This window comes from Ochotona princeps, chromosome 10 (assembly GCF_030435755.1).
Source record: "Ochotona princeps isolate mOchPri1 chromosome 10, mOchPri1.hap1, whole genome shotgun sequence".
NCBI classification, from domain to species: Eukaryota; Metazoa; Chordata; class Mammalia; order Lagomorpha; family Ochotonidae; genus Ochotona; species Ochotona princeps.
The window spans coordinates 66,651,600-66,666,913 of NC_080841.1; the positions used below are offsets into that span (position 1 = coordinate 66,651,600).

General features: G+C 39.9%; 1 protein-coding gene across 2 annotated transcripts in view; it reads left to right on the plus strand.

The window, feature by feature from the left end:
- Positions 1-15,314, plus strand: part of DIP2C (disco interacting protein 2 homolog C) — a 408,787-nt gene that overhangs the window by 316,987 nt on the left and 76,486 nt on the right. For both annotated transcript variants that reach the window (XM_058669544.1, XM_058669545.1), the window contains 4 exons: positions 43-107; positions 1,896-1,989; positions 2,112-2,231; positions 3,346-3,460. In XM_058669544.1, the coding sequence (XP_058525527.1) occupies positions 43-107; positions 1,896-1,989; positions 2,112-2,231; positions 3,346-3,460 (394 nt within the window). The remainder of the gene's footprint in view (positions 1-42; positions 108-1,895; positions 1,990-2,111; positions 2,232-3,345; positions 3,461-15,314) is intronic.

Here is a 15,314-nt window from a genome sequence, read left to right on the forward strand (position 1 = left end):
TTGTAACTAAAATTTTTGGATTTCCTTTCCTACTCTGTTCAGCTGAAACCATTGTGAATGTGCTGGATTTCAAGAAGGATGTGGGGCTCTGGCATGGGATCCTAACTGTAAGTGAGGCTCTTCCCTCCACTTGCCTTGCTGTGTCTGTGCATATGTATATGTGAATGAGGTCAGTAGCTGAATCCGAAGGATGATTTTATGTTATCACAGAAAGGTCTTCTGTGTCTTGTGTTTGGATTACTTTTCCATACATTTCTGAGTTGGCTGTGGTGGTCTTCTCTCTTTCTGTTTCATCCTGTCTTTCTGTTTTCCTTCCTCCCTTTCATCAGTGTTATGGATATTGGGAAGATCTATTATTCCACAATTCTACAGTGTAAAGGGGAAAGTATTTTACAGATCTCTCTATGAAGATTCAGCATGTATTGCAGAGAAAGATTTCTGTCATTATTGTTCGTGCCCTTTGATAAGTGATGCTCTGTAGGCATTTCTAACAGAGAAGTAACCTCACTCTTCAAAGGTGCTTGATGCTTACAAAAGCACATGGAAAATAACAGTGGGGAATCTCCCCTCGTCTATCTCAAATGCTGTCATTTTCACTTGCTCATTTCCTTTCCTTTTTAGTCGTGTTTCATGCTGAAACTTATGTTTTCTGAAATATAAGATTCTAGTATTTTTACATGAGTAGAAAGTGTGTACATACAGATTTTATTCTTCCTTGGTAATTAGAATTTATATGAACAAGATAACGTACTGGTCTCAGTGGTGTCAGCTCCTGACAAGCCCAGCTGGCTTTTTTCTGTGACAGAATATTGTTCATTTCCAACATTAGGATACCATTAAATGATAAAATACAGAAACACAGGTCCAAACACTGGCACACAAATGGTGTTCTGATGTATTGGAAAGATGCTAGCTTGGGGGTCAGAGATATAACTGAGAATCAGGCAGGAGACATACCCCTGGATGCAAGAAGCATGTTGCCTTGACTGAGTCAATAGACGCGACAGTCCCATCAGACATGACTGCTGTGAGAATTTTGTGGTCTGCTGTTGAAGAAGCCGCTAGTCTTCCTGCTCATTTGATAGGCATGTTTCGGTGACCATGTCCTTACAAGAACAGAAACCTATGACTGTTACTGTTGGGTTTACTCTCTTTCTTGGAATGTACTGGTGTATGGTCATGAAGTCATCCTTGATAAACCTGCTCTCCAGAGCTCAGTGGTAGTTTCACTTCCTCAGCCTCAGTTGATAGTGTGGACACTATCCTCCTGCTTGCTCCTGTTGCCCCAGAGGACCACTGGCAATGACCAGCAGTCTGTATTTTCTCCTGAGGGTCACTCCTAAGCAAGGCCTCAGCCTGAAAGGTGCTGACACCTCCTACTTCACCAAGCACTGAATGAGGAGGAATCTGTGGGGAACTGGGTGCAACCTCACTGTTGCTATGAAAGACGTAGATTGCCTCTGCATTTCCATTGGTCCTTTCCAGATTCAACCAACAGCCTTCCAGAATGCTCTGGGCCCTCTTACCTAGCCTGCACCCACAGTAGTCTACAAGAATCCAGTACCCCCAAACCAACCAGAAAGAACCTAATTTGCCCACAGTAGACTCTATGGCTGACTTACCTTAGTGTAAAGCAGCATGTACCATGCGATGCCAGAGTAGCTGTTGACAAATCCTAACTGCTTGGCAGGGAGTCAGCAAATACAGTTTGAGAGAGAGTGGTACTCCTGTCATACTCCCCATCTCAGATGCCCCCCCGGGAAGCCTCTCATGCCTGCTGCTTGTGTCTGCCGAGCCTTGACATACTCCTCCACAGAGAGGGAGAAAGTGTTCCCTATTCTCGGCAAATCTGCCTCCTTGTTTACCTCTGGTGTATGTCTCTTCATTGATTCCAGAGCGTCATGAATATGATGCATGTAATCAGCATCCCGTACTCGCTGATGAAAGTGAACCCCCTGTCCTGGATCCAGAAGGTCTGCCAGTACAAAGGTTGGTCTGCACTGTGACTCACGGGTATTCCCACCACTCCCCTGTCATTGTGATCACCTCTCTTTCTGTATCAGACAGTCTGACCGTGGTACATGTCCGCTTACTCCTGCTTCTTGTTTCAGCAAAAGTGGCTTGTGTGAAATCAAGGGATATGCATTGGGCATTAGTAGCACACCGAGATCAAAGAGACATCAACCTCTCATCTCTCCGAATGTTAATAGTGGCTGATGGAGCAAATCCCTGTAAGTGAAGAGTTTCTGTGATAACTCAAAAGGCAGACAGGCTGTTGGGGTCTGTTCTTTCTGCTTTCAATTTGCATTTTCTGATCTTTTATCTTAGTTAATAAATTGGCTCAAAGATAACCAGGCAGCATTAATCAGCTTAGATTATGTAGCGATGTGATGGCATCATAGTTAAGAGCAAGGCTTTTCCAGATACATGACTGAGTTAAGAGAAACATTTTTAGTCCTTGTTTCCTCAGCTGCAAAGTTGTACCTCAGTCAGAAAGTTTTACAAGATTAAATGAAATAATTCCTCAATAAATATTGGCTGTTTTATGATCCATGTAATAGTTTTGTTGATCAACAAATTAATTTGTCATTATCAAATCATGTAATAAAAAACCCAGATACAGTAAATTAGCACTTTTGCAACATGCTATTTATATTCCTTGAGAAATACTTTAGTCAACTCAGAATGATAACTTAGCTCATTTTTATGACAAGAGTATGTGAAGGCAGAACAGGAGTAAATGAATCAAAGCAAATTGAATGAATTTTTCATGTCATGTGTAAGCCTGCAGTATATATATTTGTAAATTAAAACAGCATTTGATTAATTTTCTGGTATCTGAGCTATCAAAGCAGGTATGTAAATAGGAAACTTGGTTTTATGAATGACTCCTTCATTTGTAAAATGATTCCGTAAGTCAGGAGCTAATACACAATTGTTTATGACCCACAACTCTGTAGAAAAAGGTAAATTTGTGTTTGACACTAGTTTGGCCTTCACATGATGCCTTGATCCCATCATTCAATTTAAACAGAGAAAAGTTTTCTTTGTTTAGCTAAGCTAATGTTTATTTAGCTGTCTTTTAGAACTTGCGTAATGCAAACCCGCCAGCAGGTCTCAGTCAGCAGCAGTCTCTCGGAGAATTGGGTTTTTTTAGATTGAGTCTGTAGGTTCATCATCTTCCGTTGTAACATACATGCTAATTGTGGTAGATGACATGTTTTTCCAAGTACCGTGCTCTACTCGTGTCTGAATCCTAACTTCAGGACTATTGTATGTTATGGGATATGTTTTAATTCAGCACAGTGCCACATGTGTCTCATTCTTGTCCCTCTTTCGCTCTAGGGTCTATTTCTTCTTGTGATGCATTTCTCAATGTCTTCCAAAGTAAAGGCCTTCGGCAGGAAGTCATCTGTCCTTGTGCCAGCTCACCAGAGGCCCTCACCGTGGCCATCCGAAGGTACTGTGTCATGTCAGTTAAGATAGGCAGTCTGGAGAGCTGTCCTCATCACACCACCAACAAAGACCTGGAAATCCTTAGTTGGGCACAGTGTGAGAGTGAAAACATGACCCAAACTTTTTTTTTTAAGATTTTATTTTCTTTTCATTGGAAAGGCAGATATACAAAGAAGAGAAGGTACAGAGAGGAATATCTTCCGTCCAATGGTTCACTCCCCAAACAGCCACAATGGCTAGAGCTGAGCCAATCCTAAGCCAGGAGCCTGGAGCTTCTTCCGGGTCTCCCACATCGGTGCAGGGTCCCAAGGCTTTGGGCCGTCCTCAACTGCTTTCCCAGGCCACAGGCAGGGAGCTGGATGGGAAGTGGAGCTACTGGGATTAGAACCAGTGCCCATATGTGATCCCGGTGCGTTCAAGGCAAGGATTTTAGCCACTAGGCTATCGAGCCAGGCCCTACCCAACCTTTTAAAGTCATATTTCCCATATGAAGAACATGTTCTTTCGAATAGTCTAGATTCGTTAGTCAGAAAAATACTAATCGCTCTTTTCAGTTTAAGTTTAATTCCTAAATGTGACTTTGTCTAGTAATATAAGAAACAGGAATATTCTGTCTTGGTAGGTTACTCAGATTACCATTTACTGTTGTTTCTTGTTTTTTTTATTTAGGTTTAACTTAGGGCTGAAATAAACTAAACATTGAAGTGAGATTTTTTTTCCCAGCCTATTGTGTGACTTTACCTATGTAGTTTTTATGTGATCCTCAATGTCTGCCTTCTGAAATGCTGTCCATTTAAAGCACTGGTTTCCCAGCTCCTTAGCACTTTGTGGGACAGCATACCCAGGGCTGTGATAACCAACTGTCCTACAAACAGGCATCATGTTTCCCAGGATTCTTTTGCAGAGGTCATCATTTTTCCAATTGTCCTGGTCCTATGTCCCTCCAGCTTGTCTCAGGGCAGCATAGGGCTTGGAAAGGATGCTGTGATGGGGTTGGGTATAACATTTAATGTCAAAATGAAAAGAAGAGTATCAGTGTACACAGTTAGTATTCCCAAGAACATGTACTTAAAAAGCCTGTTTTGATCATCTGCAGGAGTTTAGAGGCTGGCAGTCAGTTCACAGCACTAATGTGTGGAAGAAGAGCTTGCATCTTCGAGTTATCTGAAGCTTACAACAAAACTTTTTTTCCCCATATAATTGAGTTCTTTGTATTTGCAAAGAATTGTAATTGCATTGTATTTTGTGCAGCACAGATGTACTTGGTTGAAGGGAAGGGTCACATGGAAAACCCAGTATACCAAGTTCTGTGTAATCCTGAAAGATGGGGTTTTACAGAATTATTCACTGAAAGAATTTCCTTAAGTAAGAAAGCGATCTTCTACATGTTTGTTAACAGAATGTTAGATTGCCCAACCATCAGACTGAGAAATCAACCATCTTTAATGTATCAGAAACCACTTTTAATTTGGATTGAATTAGGAATTAAAAGTATCACATCATTTAAAGTAATGATGAAAAATGATACTATTATCCCAGCATTGAAACCTCATTTTTTAAAAGGATCATTCTGTTAACAAACTTGTAAAAGTAGACTCTCTATGAATAATTTTCTGACATCTCTGTTTGACCTTGGAGTTCTAGTATCCAGGATTGTTTTAGCAGATTTACCATCACAATATTGTTCTTACAAGGTGAGTTTTAGATCGTGCCTAATTTGAGCACCTAGGATTAGATGCCAAGAATCTGGAACTACAGGAACTTATTATGGGACAGTGAAAGTCAAAAGTTCAGGTTTGAGCCCTGGATCCTGGCAAGGCACTTAGTTTCTTCTATAAAAAAAAAGGGGGGGTATATTTAGGAATCTGCAAGTTTCTTTCCACCTATAAATGCCTCTAATCCCATAACTGTGCTCATTAAACCAGTGCCACAGATAACTCACAAAACAATCAAAACCCCAGAGTGCTTGTGATCAAGTGATTTACTCATTTGCTTTTCCTAAAGGATGTGATCATTGTGCCAGTAAGGGCAGGCAACAGGTTATGCCAGAGTTGATTTTGAAGGGAAAAGGGGGAAAGCAGAGGATTTGTAATCCTTCCTTTTGAATAAAAATTTTTGAACTATTGCAGTTGATATTTACTCATTTGCTTTTCCTGAAAGATGATAGCATTGTGCCAGTAAGGCAGGCAGCATGGTTATGCCATAGTTGATTTTGAAGGGAAAAGGGGACAAGCGAGGATTTGTAATCCTTCCTTTAAAAATTTTTTTTTTTATTATTTCAGTTGAATGATGAAGAAAATCAGGTCCAACTGTAGGCAAATCAAATGGCAGCTATTTATTGAATGTGTCCATTGTAGCCTGTGAGGTGCTTGCTTTTATAGCTAGTGAAAGTCAAGTATAAAACCAGCACACAAATAAGACTTGCATCGGAGTGTCTGTAATGTAAGTATGTGTGGTTGGAATACATACAAGCATAAATGAGAATGTCAGTTTCAAAATTTTGTCAAAAGCATAACACTTCCTTTTAGGAATAGGTAGTTGTGTTGAACTATTTCCAGATTCTCTTTCTTGTAGAGGTGGCTCTTGCTCTAAGGCAGTGACATTATATTTATTATATTCATCGGAGATGATAACGTGACACAACATAAAAATACCGGTTGGTCGTTTGGTCTTGCTTGTGCACAAAGTGGCTTCTGCATGGAGACCTTGAGCATGCATCAGCTTGTTTTCCAACTTCTTTTATCCTTGACTGCAACCTGTGGCCCCTGTTACAACCCAGGTGTATCATCACATTTGGTTATTTACCAAATAACCAGTGGGAAGATTAAGAACCAGGCATGTATGGTAGACACAAACAATTAGAATGCTTGAAACAATCTTTCCGTTTCTGGCCCTTCACAGTGGATAATCATAGACTGATGGGCAGTTGTTCAAGGTGGTGAGTCACCACAGGCCTTCGATGTCACACAAGGTCATCACCCGAAACATCCAGATTACTAAGTCACAAACTACACATCTCTCTTTGTAATCAAGTGTCTTAAATAGAGCTAACCAAGCAGAAAATGAAATGTGTGATGTTATCCCCATAGCTGGATATTTGCCAAATGACTTGATTGGCAAAGTCTTTTCTAGTTCATATACATTCAGCTTGCTTTTTTTTTTTTTTTTTTTTTTTGCCAGAAGTTAAACTGTCTTTAAGGATAATAGGTTAAGAATGGAAAGATTTGTGAATGGGAGAATCAAGGTGTCTCTTTCTGTTTTGACTACTTTGGAAAATTTGTAGAAAAATGAAATTACAAGATGATGGAAATTTTCGATGAACTTTGAATTTCTCATGTATTCCTCAGCTGAGTGTACTACAGACACTGCATGGTGCTCCAGAAATGTATGTTCCCTTTGTGTGGGCAGCCAGCACTCAGTTCTTCTTGTGTTTTACAGCTGCAGCACAACCTACTTGGTTTTTATCTATCACATTCTTAGCTGTGGCGACTGTAGGAGAGCTTGATTAAGAAAAAAACATTAGAGGCCTTTAAAAAGTTCATAGAAAATGTTTGTAAAAGAAGATATGTGGATTTCAAAAATTTCTGCACTTAAACTTTGAGTTCCGTTTTTCCATGAACATTTTGAAGTTTTTTTGTTTTTTTGTTCTGTTTGTTTAATCTGGAGCTTAGGTCTTGGAGGAGACTTCAGAATATTAAGCACCAAAACCCCCTTCTCCCACAGCTCCTCTTCATGCATGCCCAGATAGCATTCTTCATGGGAAATATATGCCTTCTCCACTTGGGCTCTTACAAAGGAACCTCAGATGGGGTGGCCTGTGCAGTGATATATGCCTCTAGAAGGAATATGCCTTTTCTTGCCTTTTCTCCAACTTCCAGCATCTCTCTGATTCCATGCATTCAGTAAATAGTTTGTTTTTGTTTGTATGTTTTGTCTGCCTCCTGCTTACCAGGCCTGCTCTGTTGACACACTGTTAATGTGAAATATCGTAAAAGATCATATTTAGACACCAAATTTTTTCTATTGATTTTTACTGAAATATAAATAAATAAATTACCATAAGCCTTAGGATGGTGAACTACCTGTCTGTGTATAAAATTTCCTTGGAACACAGACAAACCCATGTGTTGACAAGGTGGCCTGCAGCATAGAAAGCTCTATGGCCCACAAGGCCAAGTATATTTACTTTCTGGTCCTCTTCTGAAAATGTTTGCCTAATGCTTCCAAACCAAAAAGTGAACTGTCTTAATTTAAAACTTTACATGCTGGTCTCAGGTGCGGAGTATATTGGGAAAAGTTGCTTTCTTCATGTACCACTGCTCAGAAGGCAAAATGATTTCTGATCTCTGCCAGTGGGGAAAAAAATGCCACACTTTGAAGAAATGTGGCAGCAAAATGAGGAAATTCTCTTTCAAATTTATAGACCCATGGTCTATAATTTTTGCCCCTTCAGTTTGTTTTTCAGATGTTGGTGAAACGTTCTTTCTTTGTTGATTCAATTGAGCATTTTGGTATGTTTCATATACTTCTGCTGACATATCCAATCTTCATCTTTCTACTCCTTGTTCTCCTCCACCCCCACCCCACCCCATGACTCTGTAAGCAATGCATATTAGCCATTCGCCCAAATTTAGAATATACCAATGAGATGCAAACATGTCTAAGCAGCCTGTAGCCTGTTTATCATGGGGGACTTGTGTATCCACATCTTACCTACCTGGAGTGTAGGCTGAAGTTCACACCTGCTAATTCATCCAGGGCCACAATTAATGCCATTTAATGATCGTATCACCACTTTTTTTTTTGTACTCCTGAATAAAATAAGGAAGGACTCAACAAGGTACATAGGAGGTGGACTGATTCTAACCCTAACCAAACTGCCTGGTTTGGTCAGATAGTGATAATTTGGTGAAAATATACTTACACAATTCAAAGATCCATAAGCTGAAATCCAAACTGTTCCACCATCTGAAGCTTTCTGACCATGGACCTGATGCGACCAGTGGAAAACTCTACACCAGACCTCATATGACAGGTTACAGACAGAATAAAGACACATAACATGACTTATTCAGCCTTCCTAAGAGAAGGCTCTCCCAGGCCCCTTCAGCTGTGATATCTTTTCTCTAACCAGGCCGTTTTGCTCATATAATCATACCCACAGAAGAGAATTAAATAGCTTCTGTCCAGTCCAGAAGCATCAGCAGCAAGCCCCCCACAATACTTCTCATGGGACCCAGACCTTCAGGTCTTACTACTATGTTTTTTTTTTCTTATTCTCAAATGTGTGGCATAATATTGTTGAAAAAAATTTGTAAAGGTTACCCATATGCAGTGGGTGAGTGATAAAAAACAAAGCAGCATTTATGTTCAGCAGCAACAAAAAAATAAAGCTTTTGGAGAAACTGGGTTATAGCAAAAGTATGAAAACATGATAAAGATGACGGGAATGACCACCCCACAGGATCTGGAGAGCCAGAAAGATAGTGTTGAGGTTCATATTGAAAGTGGATCAGTAGACGTTAAGAAACAAGAGAAACACAATAGAGATGAAAATATTAATTACCATGTATTGTAAAAAAAATGGATTGTACAGAACACATACCCCTCATGGTACAAAGATCTTGATGAATTTAAAACCGAAGTAAATCCTGACTATCTAACCGGCTGGTGGCAGGAATTTACCAAAAGACACAGCATTGCATTTTAAAGGCATGTGGTAAAAATACCTGTCAATTGCAAAGCAGTGGGGAAATGTGTTAACAAGTTTGGCAGGATTATGACTGAGCAAGTCCATAATGATGGTGAAGTGTCACCATGGTGGGAATATGGTCCCAGAAACAGCACCGGCCACAGCTGATGTGATAGCCCTTGCCAGTTATTAAGGATGCCAAGGACAGAGTAACTATCAGCCAGCACACGGAAGTATAAACTTGCCGTGATGAACAAAAACCAAGCAGATTTCATCATGGTACATTATTCTAACAAAAAGGCATGGGTCACCAAGGACATGGTTTCTGATTTGTGTCAACATGCATGCTGTGCGCTTTTCCCTATGTGTGATTCCACTCATTCATCCGGATGTCTAGGACATCCTTGACCAATGAGGATTAAATGCAAAAGCATTTCAGTAGGCAACATGAACAGAGGCATTAGGATGGGAGTTTCCAAAGGGAGTTTAATGTGAGGGATGCCACTGCTCAGAACACAGTGACAAAAGACAGACCTGACACATCCTCTGACCAATGGTTATGTCAGTGAATCACACTAACAGTGGGTACCCGAAGGATTCCACAGGAAAATAGGAATCTAGGGTCTTTACACACACAAAAGAGCAGTGCCTTTAGAGCCTGTTAGCAAACTGGAAGATGCAAATTTTGATGTTTTTTTTTTTAACAGTAGCAGTGACTTTCCAATTGTTAAGTCATTCATCAATGCTGAAAGCAGCAAAGGTGGTTCAGAATTCATATCTTCATGGTAATAGTCATGATGAAAATGATGTTAACACTGCAGAGAAATGTGCCCCTAGACAGCCTGTAGACCGGAAATCATGTTGATGTATACAAAGAAGGCTTCTAAGTCAAAATCATTGCTAATAGGGCAGATGACTGGAGGAAACTTGGACTTTCCTCAGCTCCTCACTAAGTCTTCTCCCTTGCCTTTCTCCCAGTCTGCCAAGATCATTAGTGACCTCTGACTCAGGTGGCAGGATTTGTCAGGCTTCCCAGAGCAGGAACTGCATGTTTGTTTTCAATTGTTACATGCAAACTTACAGAATGGCAGAAATTGGCCCCAGCACGGCCCAGATAATGACAGCAGTGTACAACTTCCACCATCTCACCTGGCAGTGTGGACTTTGTGGCGTGGACATCAACATCCCCACGGCCTGCAGCACCTGCACGCAGTCTTGGGGGCAGGTGTTGCTCTGGATGAAGCTCCTGCCAGGTGACGGAAGTCCCTCCCTAGAACTCCCTGCCTGGTGTCAGCTGTCATGGTGTTGTCAAAGATTCTGGTTTTCTGGTCAGATTCAAGAACAAGTTGAGGGACAGAAAAGGATAAAAGTTAAAATTTGAATATCCCGAGGTAAAATTAGCAGTAAAAATATGATAAGAAATCAAAAGTAGTGCTCCACTCAAGTCTTCCTGTTGTATTGCTTTCCACGCACCTTGGTCACTTTTCTGTTTTAGCAATACAAGTGCTATTTCTAACATGTATGCGTATTTCAGCTTGAATGCTGGTGACTATATGAAAGAAGAATTTTTATAATTAGCTATTGTACTTTGATTCTCTAATTGCCTGTAGGTGACTTAAGGTGAGAACTCTTTCAGTGGTGAGTGCTAGTCTTTAATCTAGAATGTTTCTCTGATTGTCTTTATACTTGCAAGTCATTTTCAAATAAATTTGAAGACAGCAGCATGCACATTTGCATCTTTATCAACTACTCCTCTCGAGGTTGCTTTCTTTTTTTTAATACATTTTATTATTATTGTTGTTATTTTATAATACAGTTTCATATTCCCTTATCCCCTCCCCAGTTCCCTCCCCCCCAGTTCCTCTATATCATTACTAACATATAGTTCTTCATACTCAGTCATATGTCCATCATTGCGGGCATAGACATTGGCAGAGAGTCACAATCAAACATCATAGATTAGTAGAATGGATTAAAAAACAAAACCCATCTGCTTATTCTCTGGAGGAGACACACTTCAACAAAGATCAGCGGAAACTATATCACATGGGTTTTGTTTTCTGTTGTTTTCATCTCTTCAAAACACTTCCTTCTGATTAAATCATTCAATGACTCGTAGATCCTGAAGTGGCATCATTTTCTTCAAGAAGGTTCTTGATTTTCATTTCTTCAGCTACACATTAGTCATTTAATAGCATGTTATTCAACTTCTTCATGTTGTTAATTTCTTTTTTCTTCCAGAGGTTGCTTTCTATAACATACAAATAGAAGGGAAATGTTCTGTGTATTGGCATTTCATGTGAGTCACTGTGTTCCACAGAAACTTTGGAACAGCTTCTCATTTTTGCACAATGAGCCAGCTCATATGAACTCATGCTGTGTTCTTTCTTAAGTGCTTACTTTATTCCTGAGACATACTTGAAGTGAAATCTTAATGCATAAGAAGTCAGAGACAGGGTTAGTAAGCAAAAGATATAACTTTGATACCTTCTGTGAAAATGCTTGAAGTGGGAATCTGAGAAAGCTTCTTTACACATTTTGGTGTGAAGAAGAAGATATGCTTTCTTAAATGATCTTGTAAAGTCTAATGTGGGAAGTATTATAATTCTCATTTTATTTACTATTTATAGGTTTTGCAGGGAAAAGAAGGCAAGTGTTTGGCTGTTACATTTTAGCCTTATTGAAGAGAAAAGTCTATAGGAGATGAACTACCCTTCCTTTGGAGGCTTTGAGAATTGAATCCTCCATGCCATGAAACATTTGTGTGTTGTTTTAATAACCTTCCAGGGACAATTTGTTCTGCTCTGATAATGAAGAAGAGATTGAACTTCTAGTAACCAGCACAGTGCAGCCCATGACTTGCTTGACTTTTAGTCCACTTAATTAAAAAATGATACTGAATTATCTCTGGTATTCAGTGAAGATAATTATTTCAGAAGTGTTTGCTCATTGTTTGCAGGCTTTTGACCCTTTCTGGTACATATATTATTATGTGATTCTCCTCTTTTAAAAAGTGTATAACACTGGGGAATCTATACAGAAGCTACTCAGATAATCAGTTGATCTGTGGTCTTGGACCACAGCAGCCAATAGGACCGTACGTAGACACCTATGCCTGTTAAAAAGATCCTCCAAGTCTATTCAGATTTTTCTGGATCACCAGGTGTGATGGGGTGAAGACCATGGCCCTGTAACTGTTTAGTATCTTATTATCACTTCTTTTGGAAACAACACAGAATGCTCCTCTAAAAGCCATCACTAAAACCACCAGCATCCCACCTGATAAATGGGGAAGAGCAAGCAGAAGGACCCAGGGGATGGCAGGTTGAGGCTGGTGAAGACTGGAGCACAGGACCCCAGGGAGAATGACTCTTTTAGCTGTGCTTTTTTTTTTTAAGAGAGAATAAGCTATGATTTAATCATCCCACCCTAATATTTATCACTTTTGATTAGCTATAGATTCCAGTTTGCATCTTGTTAATATTCTAACATGGGTGGGTTCTGTGGAAGAGCCTCGACTTACAAGTTAATGCTGTGGAGAATAAATTTGTTTTTTTTTAGATAAATAGCAAAAGTAGCTGAGGAACAAAGTGAGTAACACAGAATATGAAGCGAGCTATTTACCACAGGCCCATCACATCCGGGTGATGGCTGAAGGGCAGCAGGGCGTTTTCTTTTTTCTTCTGGCTAAATTTTTTTTTCACATTATACATTTTATTATCCTCCTCCTCCTCCTCCTCATGATCATCATTTTATGATACAGCTCCATAGGCTCCTGGTATTTTCCTTATCCCCTCCACAACCCCCCCACCTAATTCCTCTATATCATTACTGAAATACAGTTCTTCATACACAGTCATATGTCCATCATTGCGAGCATGGACAATGGCAGAGAGTCCAGAATCCTATTGTCAAGATATAGTAAACAGTTTCATTGTAAGTCCATCTTTGTCTGGAAGTAGAAATGCATATTACTTTGTATCCTCACATCTGGATATGTTAGTCTCCATTTCACAGCTACTGTACATCCCCTTAAATGAAAAGTCATTATACAAAATCAACAATAGAAAGAAAAATAGAAATCTACAATGCCATGAAGTTAAATAACATGTTACTACATATGACAGTCTCCATTAAACAGCTACTATACATCCCCTTATATGAAAAGCCACAAAACAAAATCAACATCAGGAAGAAAAAAGAAATTAACAACATCATAAGTTAAATAACATGCTACTAAATGCCTAACGTGTAGCTGAAGAGATGAAAAATCAAGAACCTTCTTGCAGAAAATGATGCTACTGTATGATCTATGAGTCATTGAATAATCAGAGGAAACTATTTTGAAGAGGTGAAACTAACAGAAAACAACAAAACCCATGTGATATGGTTTCCACTGATTTATGTTGGTGAAATGTGTCTCTTCTAGACAACAAATAGATGTGTTTTGTTTTTTAATCCAGTTTACGAATCTGAAGTTTGATTCAGCTTAAGCCATTTACATTCAGGGTTAATGTGAATAGGTGGTAGTTTGGTGCTGTCATTTTAGGAATGGGTTGTTCATTGGTTTAGTCTTCTGCTATTTTAATGGGATGTTCTTCACATTTTGTTTGGTGCTATTCCTCTTCTCTGTCAAGAGAACATCTTGAAATATCATTTGTAGGGCAGGTTTGGAAGAGGCAAATTCTTTTAACTTTACTGTGGAAGAATTTTATTTCATTTTCAAAGAGAGCTTTGCTGGATATGTTATCCTAGGCCGATGTCGCCGACGCCCAGCAGCAGCGACACTAAAACCACGAGGCATACTCTGGGGGTCTGGGAAAAGGTGGAACCGGAACCGGACACCTCACTGCCAAAAGCGGCTTTGTTTAAAACCTTCTCTCCACTGCTCCTGTCCCCATTGGTCTAAGTTTTCCTCCCCGCTTCTTCTCTCTTCCCGTCTTTCTCCGTCCGTCCGTCGTCCTTACCTAGCTTTTACCAGCTACTTTTATATCGTTCTCCACCAATCACTTCTCCCTGTGGGTCCACTTGGCACTACGTGATAGGCCAGTAATCACAGCGAGGGCATTAGCCTATTCCTGTGACTTCCTGTTTGCCTGCTGGTGAGACCAACCCCTCCTCCTGGCCCTGGGCCAGCCGCCATCTTGTGATGGCCCCTCCTATTCCAGCTTTCCTATTCTGGGAAGTGGCTTCAGCACCCTGCTCCCCACAGGCCGACAATTTTTTTCTTTTAGAATCTGAAATATGTCACTCCATTCTCTTCTTGCCTGTAGAGTTTCCTGTGAGAGATCTCCTGTGAGTTTAATTGGCATTCCTTTATATGTCAGTTATTTTTTTCACGTGCACATTAAGGATCTTATGTTCGATTCAAGAGAGCTTGATGATCATGTGTCTTGGTGAAGATTGCTTTTGATCAAGCCTGATGGGAGTTCTGTGCCCCTCTGGGATCTTGTTTCCCAATTCTTTCTGTAGATTAGGGAAATTTTCCCTTATTATTTCATTAAATATATCTGTAAAACCAATTTCTCTTTCTGCACCTTCTGGGACTCCTATAACTCTTATATTTGGCCTTTTAATAGTGTCTTTCAATTCTTGAATGCTTTTTTTCACCTGATGCAGCTCTGCTTCCAGCTGTTTGTTTGCTTCCCCCTGATGACAGGAAATATTTTCCGATTCTGAGATTCTTTTTTCTGCTTGCTTCATTCTATTTTGGAGAGTCTCCACTATACTTTTAATTTGCTCTACTGTGTTCTTCATTTCTGAAATATCAGCCTTGATTTGCTTTATTGCTGCTATATCTTGTGTAAAATATTTCTTAAATTCTTTGAATTCTTGTATGTGCTTCTCATTGTTGATCAGAAGCTTTAAAATGAGTTGTCTGAATTCTGTGTCCCCCATTTTCTCGATGTCTTCCTCAGTTAACTCTGAGATTGACATAGGGTTTTACTCCTTTGCAGGGGAGTTTTCAGTAATATTCATTATGCCTTTATCTCTTTTCTTGCTCTTGATCATTGTACTTCTGGTTATCAGAGTCTCCTCCTTGGGGCAGGCTTCTAAGCTGTGTCGCCCACAGTCTACTGTTCGATTTTACTTACTGCTGTTGGTACACAACTCTTGGTTTGCAGCCACTTGTGCCACAGCCTCCAGCAAGTTCCAGGTCTGAGTT